The sequence below is a fragment of the Lutra lutra genome, chromosome 14 (genome assembly GCF_902655055.1).
Source record: "Lutra lutra chromosome 14, mLutLut1.2, whole genome shotgun sequence".
NCBI classification, from domain to species: Eukaryota; Metazoa; Chordata; class Mammalia; order Carnivora; family Mustelidae; genus Lutra; species Lutra lutra.
Genome location: NC_062291.1, coordinates 54,112,683 through 54,134,033, shown reverse-complemented (window position 1 = coordinate 54,134,033; position 21,351 = coordinate 54,112,683). Strand labels below are relative to the sequence as shown.

At 41.8% G+C, this 21,351-nt stretch overlaps 1 protein-coding gene across 4 annotated transcripts in view; it reads left to right on the top strand.

Annotated features, from left to right (window-relative positions):
- The window catches only part of IDE (insulin degrading enzyme), a 115,752-nt gene extending 95,742 nt beyond the window's left edge, over nt 1–20,010 (top strand). For all 4 annotated transcript variants that reach the window (XM_047701959.1, XM_047701958.1, XM_047701960.1 and 1 more), the window contains exons 17-25: nt 585–705; nt 3,437–3,528; nt 4,942–5,053; nt 8,260–8,427; nt 9,879–10,151; nt 11,197–11,258; nt 14,228–14,300; nt 14,984–15,051; nt 15,820–20,010. In XM_047701959.1, coding sequence (XP_047557915.1) covers nt 585–705; nt 3,437–3,528; nt 4,942–5,053; nt 8,260–8,427; nt 9,879–10,151; nt 11,197–11,258; nt 14,228–14,300; nt 14,984–15,051; nt 15,820–15,915 — 1,065 coding nt within the window. In that variant the 3' untranslated portion in view covers nt 15,916–20,010. The remainder of the gene's footprint in view (nt 1–584; nt 706–3,436; nt 3,529–4,941; nt 5,054–8,259; nt 8,428–9,878; nt 10,152–11,196; nt 11,259–14,227; nt 14,301–14,983; nt 15,052–15,819) is intronic.
- Nucleotides 20,011–21,351: the final 1,341 nt, after the last annotated feature.

Genomic DNA, 21,351 nt, shown 5'->3' with positions numbered 1-21,351 from the left:
CCAGGGTCCTGGGATCGAGCCCCACATCGGGCTCTCTGCTTGGCGGGGAGCCTGCTTCCCCCATCTCACTGCCTGCCTCTCTGCCTACTTGTGATCTCTCTCCGTCAAATAAATAAATTTAAAAAAAGAAAAGAAAAGAAAAATCACCATTTTCAAATGTAGTTTTTGAATGAAGATCCAATATTTTGCATATGTAAGTGGACTTCCTTGCTTATACAGACTTTTGGAATGTCCTTATGGTACAGAATCCAAGGACACCAAGAGATGCAGGCCCTGAAAACTGGGGATGACTTTTTGAGGGTTGAAAGATGTCCCACAGGGAGGATACTTAGAATACATGTCAGATGCTGTGGATAAAGCAGCAGCCCAGATAAAGAAAAAGCATGCCCTTTAATTAAAGGTTCAGAGAATATATGAGTAAGCCCCATTCTAAATTACCTCACTTCAAAAAGGAGAAAGAAGCAAATATTCCTGTATCCCAGTAACACAGGATTTATGCAGAATAAAGTTTGATTATAGTTGATCTTTTCAGATGATTTTAAAAGGACTTATAAAATTAATGAACCTGTGTCTTCCTTCACTAGTATATGCGATCCCTTAACAATTTCCGAGCTGAGCAGCCTCACCAGCACGCCATGTACTACCTCCGCCTGCTGATGACTGAAGTGGCCTGGACTAAAGATGAATTAAAGGAAGCCCTGGATGGTGAGACTTTTTCTGCTTATAAGCCTCTTTATTTTTTTTCTAAAATCATTTTGATTTACCCTGATATCTAGTATTTATGTTTCTAATAACTTCTAATTTTATTAAAGCCAGCTGTGCATATACTTTTTTTTTTTTTTTTTTTTTTGATAAAAATAGTGGTGCCCTTCGAAGTGGCTTTCATATTCAGGCTGTGTTGCCACATTTGCTGCTTTCAACCTGGACCCATAGCAGTTAGTTATTGCTGTTCATAGATTTCTGCAGGTGACTAAAGATTTTGACCAAAACATTTAACCTTATTAATATTGAACTTTTCAGAAGAGGATAAAAGGGCTGAGGTTGAAAGTCTTGACACGTAGGAATCGTGCTCAGGCATCTGAACCTCTGTTAATTAAACACAGAAAAATGTGTAAAGCCTAAAGAGTCATCCTCTGTTGCTTTTTTTCTAAAATCTCAAATCTAGTTTTCATAGGTTTCATTTGAAAGTCCTAAATTCCTTGAGGGCAGTGATTATGCCTTCTTGTTACCCTCTTTATTTGGTATCCAGTGCAAAGTATGTCCTCAGTATGCACGTAATGAATGCCTACTGAATGGAATGAGATTACTTCAGGATTGTTTCATTGGGAAGAATGAAGACTGATAGTGCCCTTTATTGTTTTATCTGTCTCGCTTCTCAGCATTACTTCACCAACTCATCTTTTCCCCCACATGCTCAGCAGTAAAAGAATACTGTTGAATTTTTAATGACCTTGTATGACAAGTCCTTACTTATTATGTAAGTATAATGCTTTTGATGTCTTCAGTGACAAATCAAGAGCAGAGTATTGACAGTCATTTTAGTGGTTGCCTCAGTCATTGGGTAGGCATATAGATTATAAAATTCATTAACTAGAACGAATGCATTTTTAATTTGGACAGTTAATATACTTCACAAAATGTTTGAGTCATGTCTAGTTAATAGCAAGAGTTTTACCTTAAAAAAAAGCCACATAATTGATTTTAAAACTATTTTGAAACTTGAACCTGTACTCATTACAATCAGAAAGCAAAAATGTTGGTTTTTTTCCTCCCTTTGTTAGATTCTGGGTCAGATGGTATATTAATTTTAAGCAGAATAAGCTCTAAAATATATCATAGGCATATGAAACCTAAAATGTGTTTTTTATAGAGAAAGTGCTTTTTTGGTTGACACTCTCTGCTCAAAATAATCCTTCTGTTGCGGCATATGTGTATACTCATACAGTCATCCAGGAATGTTGACGTTTCAATGTGAGAGGCTGGCTCCCTCATGACTGTCAGTCAGTCAGTCAGCCGTCTAGGTGCTGGGGTAGCAGGAACCTCAGAGTTCAGTTCGGTCCCACAACACTTACCGACTGCCTGCTATGCACCAGGCCCTAGACTTCAGGTGCTTGAGATAAACAATGATCAGTTATAGTTGGGGTTTCTTGGTTCAGGGACCTCCAGTCTAGTGGCCAGGCCTGAACATAAACAGATCATTTCAGTGTAGGCGGAGAGAGTAGGTGTTGTGATAGTGATCTGCAGAGCGTGCTCACAGGGTCTGGAGAACAAGCGTGCGCTTCAAGATTAGTGAAGCCAGGGGTTACATGCCAGCTCTACAACTTACTAGCTTGATGCCTTTGGAAAGAAACTTAAATTATCTTCCCTTGGGTTCTCTCACCTTTAAAACAGGGGTTATGGTGCCTACTTTGAGGTTTATAAGATAAGACATATAAAATGACCCATAGTAAGCACTGACTAATTCCCTTCCCATGTCTCTGAATTTTAGTCACTGTTTTTAGCGCCCACTGCAGCAGTTACTAGTATGATGTCCTAATGGAGAAGGGACGACTCTTTCTTACTGAAGAAATAAATCAATGCATGGAAAAGGAATAAGGGGAAAATCACTGTTAATGATGCCATAGCAGTAATTGACACAGGCAGTGTGCACCAATGGATGCTAAAATTAGTGAGTAAGGGGAAACGGTGTTATTTGTATAGTCTCAAAGTACATTTCCCCGCAAATAAATATTTATTAATCACAATGGGAAAAGTTAGCGTTGATGGGCACATGGCTTGACCTAATTGCTTGTAGAACATGCATGAGTTACTCTGTTTTAACTGAAAGATGAAACAGTGCACTTACAGTAAAGACATCTGGCAGACAGCACTGTAAGCAAGTGGTCAGTGTTAACATCACCAGGATGACAGCATACCAACATCCTGTTCCCCTGTTGTGATACATTGGTAAGGATGCATTACCTCTGTGGTACTCTTCCTAGTAGTTGAGTGTTTAAGCTCAGTTTATCATGGGAAAACAGTAGACAGATTCAAAGGACATTCTATAAAGTAACTGAACAGTACTTTCAAAAATCTAAGGATCGTAAAAGTCAGGGAAAGACAGGAATTGTCCTAGATTAGAGGAGACCTACAGCACTAAGGACATGTTACTAAAATGCAAGGTGGAATCATGGGTTACATCACAGAACAGGAAAGGAATATTAGGAAAAACTGAAATCAAATATATACTCCATTGGTGACTAGTATTGGAGCAGGGTTAATTTCTTAGTTTTGACCATTGTGCTATGGAAAGCTCCCAATATTCGGGGAAACTGGGTAAAGCGCATATGGAACTCTGTACTGTTTTTGTAGCTCTTCTGTAAGTCTTCGGTTAGCTCAGGGTGGTTTCTTTTGCAACCTCATAGGTAGAGCTCACTAATTTTTTACACCTTTACAGATGTCACCCTGCCTCGCCTTAAGGCCTTCATACCTCAACTCCTGTCACGGCTGCACATTGAAGCCCTTCTCCATGGAAACATAACAAAGCAAGTGAGTGGTTGAGGTTCTAGCAGACTTGTATGGATCAGTGTAAGAGATTTTCTTTACCCTGGCCTAAGACTGTTCACCACCCCAGTGTGATTATAAGCACATTAGTGTTGACTTCTCTGCTCTATGGAGGAAGATAGAACAGCATATGAGGGGGTAGAATGATGGTGGTCAACTGTGGACCTACTTTCATGGCTGCCTCCTCCACTCTTGCTGCCTTGTGCAGTCACAGGAGGAAATGGAAATAATAATCCTTACTCTGTGTAGGACACCAGGACTGTGTAGTGCGTAAGAGCACATGGTGTGCAATCAGCCTGCATTCAAATCCCGACCCTGTCACGTACTAGATACTTATTCTTCCAGAATGTGTTAACCTCTCAGTACTGTTTTTTTCATCTGTAAATTAGAGTTTAAAGATAAAATTAAATGGTACATGCCAAAGGTTTAGCACATGGAAGGCATTTTGGAATTCCCATTCTGGAATTCTGGCAGCCTCTCACAAGACCCCACACTTTCGGGATGCCTGAGTGGCTTAGTCAGTTAAGCGTCTGCTTTTGGCTCAGGTCGTGATCCCAGGGTCCTGGGATCGAGTCCTGTATCAGGCTCCTTGCTCAGCGGGGAGCCTGCTTGTCCCTCTGTCTGCCACTCTCCCTGCTTGTGCTTGCTTGCTTTCTTTCTCTGTCTCTGACAAATAAATAAATAAAATCTTTAAAAAAAAAAGACCCCACACATTCCCTACTACTCTGCTGTACTGTCTCCAAAACAGTGTGCCTGAGGTCAGATGCTAATAAGTAGCAGAGACAGGATTTTTTTAACTAAGGTCAGATTTATTTATTAAAGATTTTATTTATTTTTAGAGAGAGTACACACGATTGGGGGTGGGGTATAGGTAGAGTAGGAGAGAATCTCAAACAGAATCCCCACTGAACACCAAGCCCAACGCAGGGCGGGGTTCAATCTTAGAACCCTGAGATCATGACCTGAGTTGAAACCAAGAGTCAGGCGCTTACTCAACTGAGCCACCTAGGCACCCCAGTTGTATTTCTTAAAAAGCCTTATGCTCACTCACTTCCTTTGCTTTGTGTCTGTGGTCAGGGTCATTCACTTGGGACCAACTTTCCATCACCAGTACCTCTCCAGCTTTGGCGGTACCTTTTCCCACAGCACTGAGGTCATTGTCGATGCTGGTCTGGGTCTGTTTTTCTTCACCTCTGCCACACTGACTATATTACCGATTGATAAATTCAGTTTTTACCCATTTGAGTAGGATCAAATATATTTAAGGTTTAAAAATCCATTTTTATGATAACTAGTTTATGTTGTTTTCATATTGCATGGGCCACCACCCAGTATGCCATTTTTATTCTCACAGATGACATTTTTGGTTTTGTAATGTGCTATGCTCTTTTCCCACAGGCTGCACTAGGAATTATGCAGATGGTTGAAGACACCCTCATTGAACATGCTCATACAAAACCTCTCCTTCCAAGTCAGCTGGTTCGGTATAGAGAAGTTCAGCTCCCTGACGGTAAGTTGGATGTCTTAACTTTGGTACTGGACTGCTTTGACATAATGTTGTGGGTGATTGCAGGTGGGTTGAAGTCACTTGGATGATAACATAAGTTTTATGGTGAAGATCTACTGGATCCTCTACTATTCATAGAAGTATGGTTAAGGAGAATTCTGCCGGAAAATTCTCTGCAGTAAGGCCAAAGAGGTGAAATTGGAGGTAGGCAGTAATTTTAAGAGAATGACATCGGAATTGACTGGCAGTTGAATGTAGAAGAGTTAGGAGGTAAGAAAGGTACAAAGCTGAAGAACTGTTGACTGTGAAGCATGAAATAAAATCTATTTATGAAAAATGGAAACTAGAGTCATAATACTGAATTGGAGGCCCCTAGGAGTCTTTGGCAGAAATGGTTTTAGGAAACTCAGAGGTGAAGACAATAGCATGTATTCATTACATGCATATTTCATAAGGAATTAGCATAAAAGAATGGGTAATAATTAATACACTGGAGTTTGCAGTGTTGGATTACTTTTGTATTAACAATGGTTTCTTTTCATAGAAGAACTCATTAAGCATTATTTTCACTTATTGTTCAAAATTTTGTAATAGGTAATAATTAGACCAAGGATGAGAAGCATTGATTTTTTTTTTTTTAATGTGTTCTTTTTGTTGTTGTTTTTAACTAAATGGGATGTTGGCTATTCCCCATGCATGCGTGGTCTGTGCTCCAAGCCAGGCACCCCCCCACCACACACACACATACACTATTTTATCTGTCTGAAATTGTGCTCCCTTTCCTTCTCTCTTCCTTATCGACATCTCTACCCTATTCTTCCTTCCAGGCCCCATCTTACTAGCCACCCATTCCACTAAAATTTTCCTCAAACTCCCAGCTGGAAGTAGTCCTCCTCTTCCAACCTTCCAGCACAGGTTTTCTGAAGCTTTCCTTGTGGAAGATGCTGAGCCCTTCTTCTCTTGCATTGGGATTGAGGTGCATCTCCATCTCCGTTGTTGGACTGTACAGTCCTTAAGGTCGGGCTCTGTGTCTGACTCCTCTGAGAAGCTGCTGAAGCTACTCCAGCACAGTGTTCCCTCACTGTGTTCCTGTTGTTGAACGCTCACAGACCCCTTCACACAGCTCTTGCTCTTCTGCATCATCACAGGCCTGGCAATGGTTCATGTCAAACTGGCGCTGTCTCTCACCACCACGGAGCAGAGAGGAGGAATCAGGATATGCCAGTCAGACACCACAGCATTTGGGTGTCAGGCAAAGGGAGGCCAGTCCAGAAACAGATTTTCAAAGTGAAATCAGTCTTTCACACCTCTTTTCTCACACCTCCTGCTTTCTCTCTCCTCTCCTAGGGACTTCTCTCTCTTCAAGTGCACTGGCCAGATGTTCCATGCTCAGAAACAGCTCACTTCACATCCCAGTCTCCAAATGTTGGGAGTTAGGGAGTCATTCTGACTTAGCCAGTTGACCAGGTGTGACTGTCTTACACAGTCCTTCAGTTAACTCTCCAGAAGACAGTATTCACAATTTAAAAAGGAAATGTTCAGGCCTTGTGAAGGAGACAGTTTGGGATATATGTGAAAAGGCTAGAAGTTGGGAGAGGGGAAGTCATAGTAGCTACAGACCATGTTCCCCTTCCTCTTGTGGTAAGAGGAAACTTTGTGCTGCCAGTACACAATCAGAAAGTGTGACTGTTGGTCAAACTTGGATCTGGTCAGAAAAATGAAATAGGTGAAATACAACTCCAGCTTGTATGTCTCCCTTCACTGTTGATATCTAAATCACCATCTGTAAGTGAACACAACGTTATCATTGCTACTCTGAGAAATCTTCTTGGGGAGTCTTATACTAGGCACTAAACACTATATATACTCAGTCACATAGATGACTCATGAAGTAAAGTTATTAAATCATGAAGCGTGATCATCTCTGGGTAACTCCGATGAGGTATTTGTCCACCATTTCAATGTGGTGTCCTTAGAAAAGTCCCCCCACTTCTCAGGGCCCTAGCTTCCTCATCTCTACAGTGAGGAGTTAGGCTAAGTTATCTTCAAACATTGTACACATTTCTGTAAATTTGTGAAATGATCTTTGGTGTGGGTGTTGATATTAAAAATAAAATGCTAGGGGCGCCTGGGTGGCTCAGTGGGTTAAGCCGCTGCCTTCGGCTCAGGTCACGATCCCAGGTCCTGGGTTCGAGCCCCGCATCGGGCTTTCTGCTCAGCAGGGAGCCTGCTTCCTCCTTTCTCTCTGCCTGCCTCTCTGCTTACTTGTGATTTCTCTCTGTCAAATAAATAAATAAAATCTTTAAAATAAAATAAAATAAAATAAAATGCTAAATAGAAATCCAAGATAATAAAGTCAAAACTAGTAATTTTTTTTTAAGATTTTACTTATTTATTTGACACAGAGAGAGAGAGAGAGAGAGAGACAAAGAAAGAGGGAATACAAGCAGGAGGAGTGGGAGAGGGAGAAGCAGGCTTACCCCTAAGCAGGGATCTTGATGCGGGACTCGATCCCAGGATTCCGGTATCATGACCTGAGCCAAAGGCAGATGTTTAACCGACCAAGCCGACCAGGTGCCCCAACAACTAGTAATTTTAAAAGAATTCTTTTGTATGTTTATTAAAACATAAGTGGTATTTCTGTTGAGAGTCTTATCTGTATTAGCTAGTTCTAAGCTAGTACATGCACTAACTTGTACATTGTATTAACTGTGGGTTTTACTTAGCATTAATACTTAGCCATAAAATGGGTCTTTTATAAGTTCTTTGCCCTTTAAATTTGATGAATGTTTATTGAGGGCCTGCCAAGTTCAAATTGCTATATTCAGCAAAGGCTTCCCTTAGGTAAGTTAGTTGAGTTTCACATTCTTAATAAATTAATTGCAGTTTGGAATTGCCAAAAAAAACCAACCAAATAAAATAACTTTAAAAAGCCAGACAAGGGGCACCTGGGTGGCTCAGTGGGTTAAGCCTCTGCCTTCGGCCAGGGTTATGATCTCAGGGTCCTGGGATCGAGCCCCGCATCGGGCTCTCTGCTCAGCTGGAAGCCCGCTTCCCCCTCTCTCTCTCTGCCTGCCTCTCTGCCTACTTGTGATCTCTCTCTCTGTCAAATAAATAAAATATTTTAAAAAAAAATAGCCAGACAAAACATTGGCTTTATTAAACCCTAAATAAGATTTTGAACCTGTTCTCTTTTTAAAACTTCCTAGGAGGATGGTTTGTGTATCAGCAGAGGAATGAAGTTCACAATAACTGTGGCATCGAGATATACTACCAGACAGACATGCAGAGCACCTCAGAGAATATGTTTCTAGAGCTCTTCTGTCAAATCATCTCTGAACCTTGCTTCAACACCCTGCGCACCAAGGAGCAGCTGGGTGAGAGGGAAGTGGGGAGTAGCGGGATACCATAGACTTTGAGCAACCCTTGTCCTCAGGAAGCATTCTCCACATGTACTGTTCACTTGCATGGTGCCTCGGCCTTGCTGCGTTGAGAAAGGCCGTGAAAACTTTGCCCGTAGGCAAAGTTATGGGGAATCCACTTTAAAAAATAAGCAGTTAACATCTTGTGGACATTAAAGCGCTTCTTAGGAGAAGGCTGTGTGTTTACAGTACATACCTGTCAGTAAGGGACATTTTGGGTAGGGGGAGAGGATGCAAACAGAAGATTATTTATTATGGACAGCAAGATGGAAAGCAAGCCATGCAGAGAAGTTTAGATTCGTGAAACTTTGGGTTCCCTGAGGGCAGGTATTATTTCTTACCCATCTTTGCATCCCAGGTCTGGGGCATATAGAAAGGGTTGAGAAAATGTTTCAGACAGCGTTTTAGGCACTATTTAAAGTCCTGGAGTTCCTGGCAGGTTTAATCAATGAGGAAAGAAAGAATCCCCAGTAATGACTGGGAAGAACCAATGAAAGAGGATTTGGGTGTATCTTTCCAAGTTGTTTCATTTTTTAAACCACCGCTACGCTAGATGCTCATCACGGAAAAGGGATAAGCTATGGATGGTCCCTCCAGTCAGGTGCTCACTGTCTGATCGGCAGTGAACAGAAGAGAAGTCCCTGCCCTCTCTGAGCTGATGTTATGGTGGGGGAGACAGACCATAAACAAACTATAAGAGAATAGTTACCGTGCAACGTGGTAAATGTTGCTGAGAGACTTCACTGCAACTAAAGGTCACGCTGAAAATAGTGACTTTCTCAGAAGTGGGACCCAAAGACACCACAGCTGTCAGAGATGTGGTTCAGGGAAGAGCAGCTGAAGGACGCAAGTCACAGCTCAGTTTGAACAAGATGTGGAAGGGTGGTTGTGCAGGAACTCACAAGGTGACTGCAGAAGTGTGACCTTCTGTTACTTGGTCTCTCGAGATTTTTAGTCTGAATAGAGTCAGTCTAGGAATGGATTCACATAGGGAACTTGGATGTGAAAGGAAACAGCGGTGGAATCATGGTTAGGGGATGAAAATGAGTTCAGTCTATCCTAGGGATGGGAATGACTTTAACATAGATGGAGGATGATTAGCTCGCGGACAGGGAGCAGTTGTGGGATGTGCGACTGAATAATGAAGAGGGTTTTTTCCTTTTTTTTTTTTTTTTTTTTTTTTTAAGAAAAAGAATTATCTCCCAACTTTCTAACTGTTCTTCAAAGAGCTCTTTTGCTCTATCCTTAAGGACTTAGGATATCCTAGTAATTCATATTTCTTCAGAGGTGAATAATACAAAGCCTATAAGTAGATTTTACTGCTCTGATAGGATAAGTTTTGAAGGATTAAAAGTGACCCAAGGCTCAGATGCCCGAGTCCTGACTGGCTGATGTTCATGTTTCAGGCTATATCGTCTTTAGCGGGCCGCGTCGAGCCAACGGCATACAGGGCTTACGATTCATCATCCAGTCAGAAAAGCCGCCTCACTACCTAGAGAGCAGAGTGGAAGCTTTCCTAATCACCATGGAGAAGTCCATAGAGGACATGACAGAAGAAGCTTTTCAAAAACACATTCAAGCATTAGCGATTCGTCGACTAGACAAACCAAAGAAACTATCCGCAGAGTGTGCTAAATATTGGGGGGAAATCATCTCTCAGCAATACAATTTTGACAGAGGTAAGGCAAAATGAGGGCCCCGACATTTACGACACATGAGTGTAATGTTTGAGGACACGGAGGCCATTCTACAAAATGGTACTCATCTAGTAGGTGATGTTCTGGTGTTAATTTGGTTGGGGTGTGAAGAATAGCACTTCTGAAGAGCCATTTTTTAACATCATAACAATTTTTATTAAAAAACTTTATCTTTTTTTCTTCTCTAAAACTAGAGCTGGATCTCCCTGTATCTCATAATAATGCAGTAATAATAAATCTAATTTCATTTTTTTTGTGTTCAGTTAGCGTGCCCCTGAGGCGCTGAGCACAGATGATGTACTTATCTGTGGCTCATAACACCAAAAAAAGAAAAAGGAAAATGTGCAGATTGAACTCTCCTGAGATAAGGCTGCCCTGAGGCACAGGGGTTTAAACTTTTGCCTGCAGGGATCTCCAGAAATGGCACGCAGGGATCTCCAGAAATGTGTCGGTGCCATTACATTTGGGACAGTTGTGCTCCCTGAAGTCATCTGCTCAGTGGCTTCCTTTTTCTACAGTGGAGAGTCACAGGGCAGGGCGCCACACTGGAAGTCAAGGGCTTGTGTTCTCATTCTGACACCAACAAGCTGAAGATCTTAGCCAAGATGCCTTTGTCTGGGGCTCCTGTTTCCTTACCTGTCATTTTTTTAGCCATTGGCAGTGGTGCCTACCATTTCTTGAGCATTTGCCACGTGGGTAGTAGCGTGTGACTGTCACTCATCATTTTCCTTAGTTCTCACAGCAGCCCCTTTAAGTAGTTATTACCCCCAATTTCCAGATGAGGAAACTGAAGCTCAGAAAAGCTGATGTGACTGGACTGCAGATCCAGTAGCTCCTAAGTAGAGAGCCAGGATGTCTTCAGGCGCTTTACTTGATATTTATCCCCTGACTACTTGCAGGAGCAGAAGATCACTTAAAAATAGGGATACCTAAGAGCACTGGAGCGAAGTAAATGGTCATTTACTGTAGTATTCTGGGCTACTTAAGATGGAAATATTAGTAAATTATTATTTGATTGCTGTTTCAGACAATACAGAAGTTGCATATTTAAAGACACTTACCAAGGAAGATATCATCAAATTCTACAAGGTAAGTTGAACTTACATGTTGAGATTTTGACTCATAAGCAGAAATTATTTGTGCCGTGTTGTATGTTACTGCTTTGGACCTGCTGCAGCCTCGGTCAGCTGACCTTCTCTGAAGGGTCTTTTACCTGTGAAGCAGGAGCAGGACCGTGCATGGCTTCTGAATGAAGACCCCGGGGACTAGAGGTTCTGAACCTCAGTTTTCTTATTTATGCAAGAGATTAATCAGAGTATGAATTAAAGTGAGGTATGCAAAGTCATTGGCACTTAGCATTTAATAAATGGTATCTGTTGCTGTTACCTCTTCAGTAGTAATTTTCAGCCTCAGAGTTTTTTAAATGTTTTAATCAGAATGCTTTGAATCAGAATATGTTTTCTTTGTTGATATTACAAAATAAGTTTTAGTTGTGTCTGTTTATTGCTTCAGACTATTTGCTTTGTGAGGTTAGGTCTTTGTTCCCAGGGCTTACAAGAAAGGGTGATCATGTTCAGCTCTTTCTGGCTTCTAAGGCATTATTAGTTGTGGGTATTTAAGAGGAGTGATGTCCCAATATAACTTACTCTTGTGTTTCCACAAGCAGTGAGGATTTTTTTTCTTCTCCTCCACAAATTCTATTATTCATTTGAAATTACAAGTAGTACCTAATTACTGAATTTGTAAGAATAGCAGTTTATAAGACTGAGTCTTTCTTGTCTTAAAAAGTAAGAGTTTTAGGGGCGCCTGGGTGGCTCAGTGGGTTAAGCTGCTGCCTTCGGCTCAGGTCATGATTTCAGGGTCCTGGGATCGAGTCCCGCATCGGGCTCTCTGCTCAGCAGGGAGCCTGCTTCCCTCTCTCTCTCTCTCTGCCTGCCTCTCTGCTACTTGTGATCTCTCTCTGTCAAATAAATAAATAAAATCTTTAAAAAAAAAAAAAGAGTTTTATTACCAAGCTTAAGCTAAGTCTAGAGCATCTTTTTTCTAGCTGTGTTCCATGGTACACTAGTGCTCCACAAGATATTAGTAGGGGCACCTACAAAAAAGGGTTTCATGACCATGCAAGTTTGGGAAAGACTACACTCTTCATTCTTGTTTTTGGAGAATCAACAGTGTGTTAGCATTTTAGAAGTTCTGAGAAACCCCACAGTAAAAATTTCTTCAGCCTAGCATTTAATTTTGACTAATAAAAGTTCATTTTTTAAAAAGATATTATTTATTTATTGAAGAGAGAGAGAGAGCATGAGCAGGGAGAGGGCAGAGGGAGAGAAAGAGAATCCCTAGCAGACTGGGTGAGCACAGTGCCCAGAGCCCAACGTGGGCTCAATCTCACAACTCCTAGATCATGACCTGAGCCAAAACCCAACAATCAGACACTTAACCAACTGAGCCACCCAGGTGCCCGGACTAACGAAACTTCCTAAAGTGATTCAGCGTGCATCCTTTTTTCTTTTTTCCTCCCCACAAAATAAAAGTATCTCCTGGGACTCCAGTGTTCCTTAGAATATGTTTTGCAAGAAAATGCAATTTTTTTATTGGTTCGTTTGTGTTTAGAAAGATGGAGATTGGGGCACCTGGGTGGCTCAGTCAGTTAAGCGTCTGCCTTCTCTTCAGGTCAGGGTCCCAGGGTCCTGGGATTGAGTCCTGCATCGAGTGCCCTGCTCAGTTGGGAGTCTGCTTCTCCCTCTGCCTTTTCCCTCTAGTGGTGTTCTCTCTCAACTAAATAAATAAATAAAATCTTTAAGAAAAAAAGGTGGGGGGAAGAAAGGAAGAAAGGGGAGAAAAGGAGGGAGGGAGGGAAGGCGATTGTCCAAAGTTGGTCAGGAAATTGAGACTAGTCTGGAACTGAAGAGGGTGGTGTTACACTCTACTGATAAAAGATTGATAAGAGGGCAGTGAAGATTTGGGTAAAAAGCAATAGCAAATAGATCTTTGGAAGCAAATTTTTACTCCCAAGTGAAGTACTTTGTGTTACTGGAGGCATACCTGGGCCGAGCTCTTGAAAGAGGCTGGGGGGTCTGGGGGGAGGCCTGTGGGCAAACCTGGGCTGTCCTGGCAGCTGGCGGGAGCTGTGGTCGCGTTAGTGGTGCAGCATCAGTGGGGTTCACGTTGCAGCTGCACAAGACCTGCCTTATCATAACTGCTCCGTAAATACTTAGTGAGCTGATGTGGCTTTGGCAGCGATCTCTCCCTCTGAGAGTGTAATCAGGGACAGCTTCCACACAACTTGTGTTTTCCCCTTGGAAAAGACAGTGGTCCAGCATTAAGGAAAAGGTCAAGAGTCACTTTGCCACAGGATCTGTCAACTCATCGGTCCTGGTGTTCATGGTATGACCTAGGGAAGTCCTTCAAAGGAGCCTGGTGGAGTGAAGAGAACCAGCTTGCTTCTCTCATACCATCACTGTAAGCTGTGTGACTTCAGCAAGTCATCATACCTCTCTGTGTCTCTAAAATCAGACCATCATGATACTTAGCTTACAGAGACTCAAGTGTGCTGCTGCAGGAGAGTGCCTGATATAAGGGGACACTCGAGAAATGTTAGTTTCCTTTCTCTTTCGGTAGATGAGGAACCATGGTAGTGCCCTGGTGCAGAAGCTAAGAAGGTTCTTAGAGGAGCAGGTTGTGCTCAACACTTGACTAAGCTCCGGCCATCGCCTCTGGAGTCATTAAAGGTTACTAGGTGTAGTCCTGCGTCACACCCCAGTGAGTCCTAGGCTAGGTTTCCAATCCCAGCCCAGATACTTATTAACTGTAGGAGTTTGAGTACATCACTTCATCTCTGTGGACTCCATTTTCTCATTTGTAAAATGGGGTTAATAATAATTCTTGGCTACCTTACCTAATCTTTGTAGAGTTTAAAGGAAATACTCTTAAGTGAGGGGAAACCTCTTTTTTGTTTCTGGCTATGTGAGAGCCAATTCTTCACATTTGTAAAAGAGTATTTCATTTTAAGTTCCTAAGTGGCGCAGAAGGGTGACCCTGCTGTTCTTTCTCCCTAGGAAATGTTGGCAGTAGATGCCCCAAGGAGACATAAGGTATCCGTCCATGTTCTTGCCAGAGAAATGGATTCTTGTAAGTATTAAATATTGACTTTTCTTAAAGTGTATTTTTAGGCACCTGATGGTCATCCCTTGCCCTAGGAGCATCCCTCCATTGGGCACCAGAGAGTAAAGAGAGGAGGGGACGAACTGGAGGCAGGGTCTGCTCTATCAAAGCAAAAATAAGGAGCAAAGGGAAATGAGGCAGGGGAGGAGAGAGCGCCAGCATTGGCTGCCACAGTGCCAAGCTGGTCACAGCTTTTCAAAGAGACACAGCTAGTTAGTCGTAGGACATCTTTGGAGAAGCTGTGTGAGGGACCACTGCATATAGTTCATCTGCTCAGTCCTTCCCATCTTCTGTCTCTGAGTGGCCAAGGTTTACCTCCCAACCATTAGCTCCCCTGGCCTTCTGGGTTGTTTTACTGGATCCTTCCTGGTGGTCAGAGCCTCAGGGTCCAGTGAGGCCAGGCATGGGCATCAGAGTTGCTGTGGGCCAGGCTTTATAGCCACAGTAACATTGTGAACCATCACTGGCAACATTCCGGATAGGAGGTAGGACCAGCAGTTGAGGTGTTGGGGAGCAGACAGCCTGGGGGGGGCGGGGACACAGGCCTGGTACAGTTTCCGAATGGGCCAAGTCCGGTTTCAGTTTCTTAAAAGTTGCTCTTTTAGGCCAGTATTTATTATGTCAGTAGTAAACCTTTTATTTTCTTCTAGGTCCTGTGGTTGGAGAGTTCCCATGTCAAAATGATATAAATTTGTCACAAGCACCAGCCTTGCCACAAGTAAGAAATGCAAATGTCATGTTAGAGCGCATGGTTAGAGGACTTCCTTTGTGGAGGGAGCTTGTTTATCAGGACACATAAGGCTAGAGGTTTCAGGTCACCGGGTGTTTGAGCCTCTACTTTACGTTCCCCTTAAAGTCTGGTTCGCCATTCTGACAGCTCCCAGGGCTCATGCCCTTTTCATCAGCAGAAAGACTTGGCCTCTGACCTTGTTTGCCTTTGCTTCTAGTTTGAAGAGTTATGTTGCTCTGCAGTGAGTTACCTCCAGCCATGTCTTTTTATCTAACCCCTTTCATGGTGCAAGCATGTTTTAATCATCTGGAAAGGTTGGCCTTTCCTGGCAGGAGGAAGGAACTGGCAGTGTGCCCAGGCCCCTGCCGAGTAGGCACAACAGCCTCTGCGTCCTGCTGGAGACTTGTGTGCCCGCTCTTGCGTCCTCACCCTTGTATGCCCAGAGGAAAGCCAGGCGTCTTCTTTCTGGCCCCAGGTCCCACTCAGACACTCACCATAGGTTTGCATAGACAATCCAGCCCTACTGAGCCAGGAAGATTAGATCGTAATAAGTGGGATAGAAACGAGTGTGTGTGGGAGGGAGGGAGGGTGGGTGAGAGGGAAGGAAGGAAAGAAAAAGAAAGAAAAGGAAGGAAGGGGGGAGGAGAGGGGGGGGAGGGAAAGAAAAGTAAAGAAAGAAAGAAGGAAAAGAAAAGTCAACGTTCTCGTCAGTCTGGTTTTTTAGACTATAAACACTAAGAACTTTTTTCTTTGCAGCCTGAAGTGATTCAGAACATGACTGAGTTCAAGCGTGGTTTGCCGCTGTTTCCCCTTGTGAAACCACATATTAACTTCATGGCTGCAAAACTCTGAAGATTCCTCCAGGGTGGGAGAGTGCAGGTGGATGCGTCCCTGAGTCTTCCAGGGGCTGGGAAAACCTCAGCCACTTTAGTAGTTTCTGGCTCACTATTAGAGAGACAAACAGAAAAAAGAGGGGTTTGTCAAATGTCATTATGTAGAAATATTAAAAATCCAAAGTAATTAAATTACAAAATCTTATAGATGTAGAATATTTTTTAAATACATGCCTCTTAAATATTTTAAAAATTTTCTTTCATTACTAAGAGAAATTGCCCTTCTATAACAGTACTTAAAATGATAAATGATATTCCTATAGAATCTTACCTTCCCTGTTCTGTAAAATAGTCACTTGTCAGAAGACAATATGTTAGTCACTTTTTTTTTCTAAAAGCCTCCTAGGTTGACAGAAAAGGCTTTAAAACCTTTAGAAAGGTAATACCTTTTTAAAAACTGATTCTCAAATATGCTTTCTATTTGGTGGTTTCATGTAAATCAATGGAGAACATTAACATTTGGCAGATAATGAACAAAGCGAAATAATTTTCTTTTATTAGTAAAATTGCTGATTATATAAAGCATGGTTTTAATCTTTTTATAAAATTTGGACATGTTTTTTATTCAAACTAGCAAAATGCTGGAAAACCCTAGAACACCCTACTTATTTACAATGCTAGAAATACAGACTTACCTTACATCAATTTTGTCCCAAACTGAATTTCTCAGGATTACTGTGATTTGTTTCTTTCCGATTGAATTATATTGATGTTTTTGTTCATAGTTGGTTTGCTGTGTTCCATCAGTTTTACCTTTTCCCATCAATAACATTTATTGTATTTATTTGATGAGTACAAATAGGGTCAACTTCAGATCCCACTGAGTGTGTGACATGCTTTTCCAACATCAGCTATTAAAAATACTTGTAACTTTTTGCTGCCATGATATTGCAGTTAGTATATGAACCAAAATATTTGCCCCATTATGAATTTAAAAGACAGCAAGTACAAAGCCACCTTTTTGAAGGTATAAAAATAAAGCCTTGATTCTTAAGTAGTGTGATCTCCAGAAGACTCTAAAATCCCTTTTTGCTACCAGTCTAATATTGCCTTAAGTGTTAAGTTATTTTTTGAATATATAAATATAAACATAGAAACACAGATGAAGACTGGAGTGGACTTTTAAAAAACTATTTTTTTCATGAGATACTATTTTAGATGAAATTGTTACTGTAGATTTAACAGCTGTTTTGAAATATTTACTGTTATTAAAACTTGCTTTAGGAGAAATTGTGTATCCTTCCACACATAGGCCCTAGTAATAGTACGTGGCCCCGTTGTCCACTAACTCAGGCAAAGTATAGGATGACATTCTCCGATGACATCTTACCTCTACGTGAGTGACTGGCCAGGACTTCTTTCTGTAGAGTCATGTCTTTTCACACCTTCAGTTTTCACATTTGCCATTTCCCAGATAATCTCCATTTGGGGCAAGAGTGATATAATCACAGCTGTGGAGGCTGCTTTCAAAAGCGGGCCTCCAGTCTACTGTCAGATAAATGTGGTGCTGTACCCGTCTTTTTACCCCTACCTGCAGGAGCTTCCTCGTGGGAAGCCTGTCTTTGTCCCTCAGAAGGTGGGTGAGCCATCACTTCCTTCTGGTTTTATGCATCTGTAGACTATGCAGCTTTTCATCAAACTGCAGATATACACGAGAGGGATCTAAAATTAGCCCTGAGTGTTTAAATCCACCACTGGAAGAGTAAATACTCCACCTACCTTTTCTGTGGAAAATTATGTGCTATTGAGTAATTTTTAGCTCTTTAAAAAAAAAAATGGGTGAAATTTAACAGTGTCATTTTTGTGAGAAAGTCACATGAAATCTGAAGGGAGTCTCGTGTAGTCTTCCAGGAACCTGGGGTTGCACGCTGGGTGTGCCAGCACTGTCCGGTTTCCAGACTGGATCTCCGGCTGCTGTTGGATCGCCCGGGCATTCTAATGGATTCATTGAAATGGGTCCAAGCCGCAGTCCATGAGCAATAACAGACCACCTTGGATACTGCTGTTTACTCAGCACGTAGTAAATGAGATTTGTGGGAAAACAGACTAAGTTATTAGTTACGACTTTTTAAAAAAAAAGTCTTCTTTTCGCCTAGTTGATGTGGCAGGGAGAGCATGTGACACAGCCAGTATGGTGGAGTGCTAGGGTAATCCTGTTTACAATAAATTGCCTGAATTTAACCTCTGGCATTCGCATTTGTATTATTTTTACAGTTTTAGTGGGCAGCCTACCTCTTAACATCCCAATTTGACATTATTTCTTGCTTTCATTATTCCTAATGCAGAAAGCAATGAATTGGTTTTTTTGGGGAAAAAATTTTTTTTGAGTGTATCTGGGTGACAGTGATTTAGTCAAATAAATGGGTCAATTTCACACTCAAAGAGTAGATCGCTTTTGTGAAAGGAATCTTGGTGGGGGGCTAGCTCCTTGCTGTGCGTATTGTCACTGACCCCAAACCCAGAAAGATTTGTCCTTGGCATTACAGGGAGAACAATAAAAAGGGTAGAAAAGCCAAATATTTCCTCAGCAGCTAGTTTTGCTTCTTGTTGCACATCTCCAGCAGCAGGTTAGGCAGATATCTTGTCCAATCCCTGGCTTCTGACACCCAGCCAAGGTAATCTTCCTACTAGTGTGGTTGCCAGCTGGCTCACGTGGGCACTTCGGGAGGAAATGTGCTCATTCTTGTGTTTGCAGCCTAGACCGTGGTGCAGCCCACACAGTCGGCACCGTGCTCAGGGATGCTGCGGGAGCCCTTTCCGGGGGCCCAACGCAGCCCCAGGTTTTATGGCTTGGGGAAGTTTTCCCCTCTCATGGTGCATTGGGGGGATCACGTGAGCTCCTTAACCGTATTCTCTAATACAGCTTCACAGGATGTTTAAGTCTGTGGTGAAAACCAAGAATTCTCACACACTCACCTCCCCTTTCTAGGGGTGGTTCCTGCCCTCCTAATCCTTCCCTGGCAGGGCCTCTGCCCAGTTGGCTCCCGGATCCCAGGTATTCCGTGCTGCCCGTCAAATGAAGTTGATTGTCCTTGTCACCCTGGACATTGTCCACCCCGAGATTTCATGTGGCAGCGCCCATTAGTGCACTGAAATGCTGCTGTTCTCACCCAAGGCCAGGTCTTCACAGATATGACAGCATTTTGGACCACTCACGCCCTGAAAGAACAGTAACCTCACAAAGTACTTTATAGATTATAGACCACCCTCACAGACCTCTTCCTTCGACCCAGAAGGACAGGGATTAAAATTATCTTCATCATACCAGTTTTTCAGAGGTGAGAATAGGCTCAGAAAGGCTAAACGGGTAGCCCAGGACCATGCAGGAAGCACCTATTGAAATCTCCACTCTGATCTTTAAACTTTGAGACCTCATTGTCCCATGTGGATTTCCTATAATAAGAGCTACCAAGTCCATGAATGTACCTGTGGAACAAATTAGAAAAGCATTTGCTTTTGCATTTGTATGAAATGTTACCATTTTTACGTGTACCATTTTAGTCTCCCAACCTTTGCCTGTCTCAGAGGGAGTGAGACTAGATCTCACCAGTGGTGGCATCTCTCTAGTCCACGGTGGTGTCCACTCCACTGGGCTGTCTTGTGGCCTGCCGTATCTCCGTGTTCAGCTTAATTCAGACCCATGCCTCTTGGCCTGCTCCACCCTTAAATCAATGCAGGCTCTCCTTTCTGGTGCCCCTGGAGCGATGAGAGTCTCTGGGATCCTTCAAGAAACTGAGAAAAGGAGTGCGAGGAAGACTCCAGTTCTCCTGTGACCCCAGCACTCAGAGACAACCACATTTAGATCACGGGGTTTTTTTGCAGTCTTTTTCCTATGCATATAGGATGGGGTCATATATTCAGTGTTGCAACTTTTTCCTTCAATGGTCTGTACTGAAATTTTCCCACATAGATACGCTTGAGGAAAAAAAATGTAATTTTGTTTTTGTTGTTGGGTGTTTGGTGTCATGTACTATCATTTGTTTATCGAATCCTCTTTGTAGGATGTTTAGGTTGTTTTCAGACTTTGATGCGTGATAAAGCTCCTTGTGTTGAATATGTGTGTGATTTTCTGGTTATTTCTTTAAATTGCTGGGTTATAGAATATGAATAGATCATTTAATCTTTTTTAAAAATTTTACATCTGTAGAGAAGTTGTAAAAATAGTATAATAAATTCCCATATGTCTTCACCGGTTTTATGTCTGCTACATATTGCTCTCTCTTTTAAGTAGGTCGCAGACATCATCAAGTCTTACCCCTAAGTTCATCATCAAGTCTCTCCTGACGGCAAAGGCAATGTAAGGAATTTGGCCTCACCCAAAGGAAGGACCAGCCTTTGTCCTCTTTGTCTTTGTTTAGATACAGTGTACTGGTTACTTGGACAAATGAGATAGATAAATTTCTTGAAAGACACAAATTACCAAAACAGACATGAAATAGAGAGTTTGAATATTCTGTATCTGTTTAAGAAGTTGAATTACTATTCTTCCCACAAAGAAGATTCTACACCCAGTTGGCTTCACTGGTAAATTCTATCATACATTTAAGTATGAAATTATACCATCTTATGTAATATTTTAGAAAACAGGAGGGAACTCTGTTAACAAAATGTCAGCAATTTGAATCTAGCGATGTATTAAATAGGAATTTTTGTACAGTTGACTTTCAAATACTACACAAACTTGATGACAAAGTGGGATTTTCTCAGGAATGCAAGGTTGGTATAATATTTGAATATCAATTAGTATTATTTACCATAATAACAATTGAGAAACCATGTGACCACTTTACAAAGTTCAGTAAAAACATTTTATAAGGTTCATAAAAACTCTTAGCAAATGAATAGAAGGGAACTTTTTCAATATAGTAAAGGGAATTTATAAAGGACCTAGTGGTAACATATTTAAGGATATACTGTTGAATACTTTGCCTCCAAGATCTGCACCGAGATGAGGATATATGCCTTTACCACTATTCAGATTTGTATTTGAGGTCCTAGTTGATGCAGTTGATTAGAAAAGGTGAAGTACAACTGTCTATTCACAAATGACATGAGCACATACAAAAAATCCTAAAGACTAAAAAAAAGAATTAAGGAGGGGTACATCTTTTTAAATGTGAAAACCTGTACACTGAAAACTCCAAAACATTACTGCAAGTTTTAAAAACACCTAAAGGAAAGGATATTTGTGTCATACCCAAGGATTGGAAGACAGTATTTTTAAGGTATCTGTTCTCCCCCATTGATTATTCTTCTTCTTTTTTTTTTTTTTCCCCAAATACTTTACTTGACACAGAGCACAAGCAGAGGAAGAAGCAGACTCCCACCAAGCAAGGGAGCCCGATGCAGGGCTCAATTCCAGGACCCCGGGACCATGACCCAAGCTGAAGGCAGA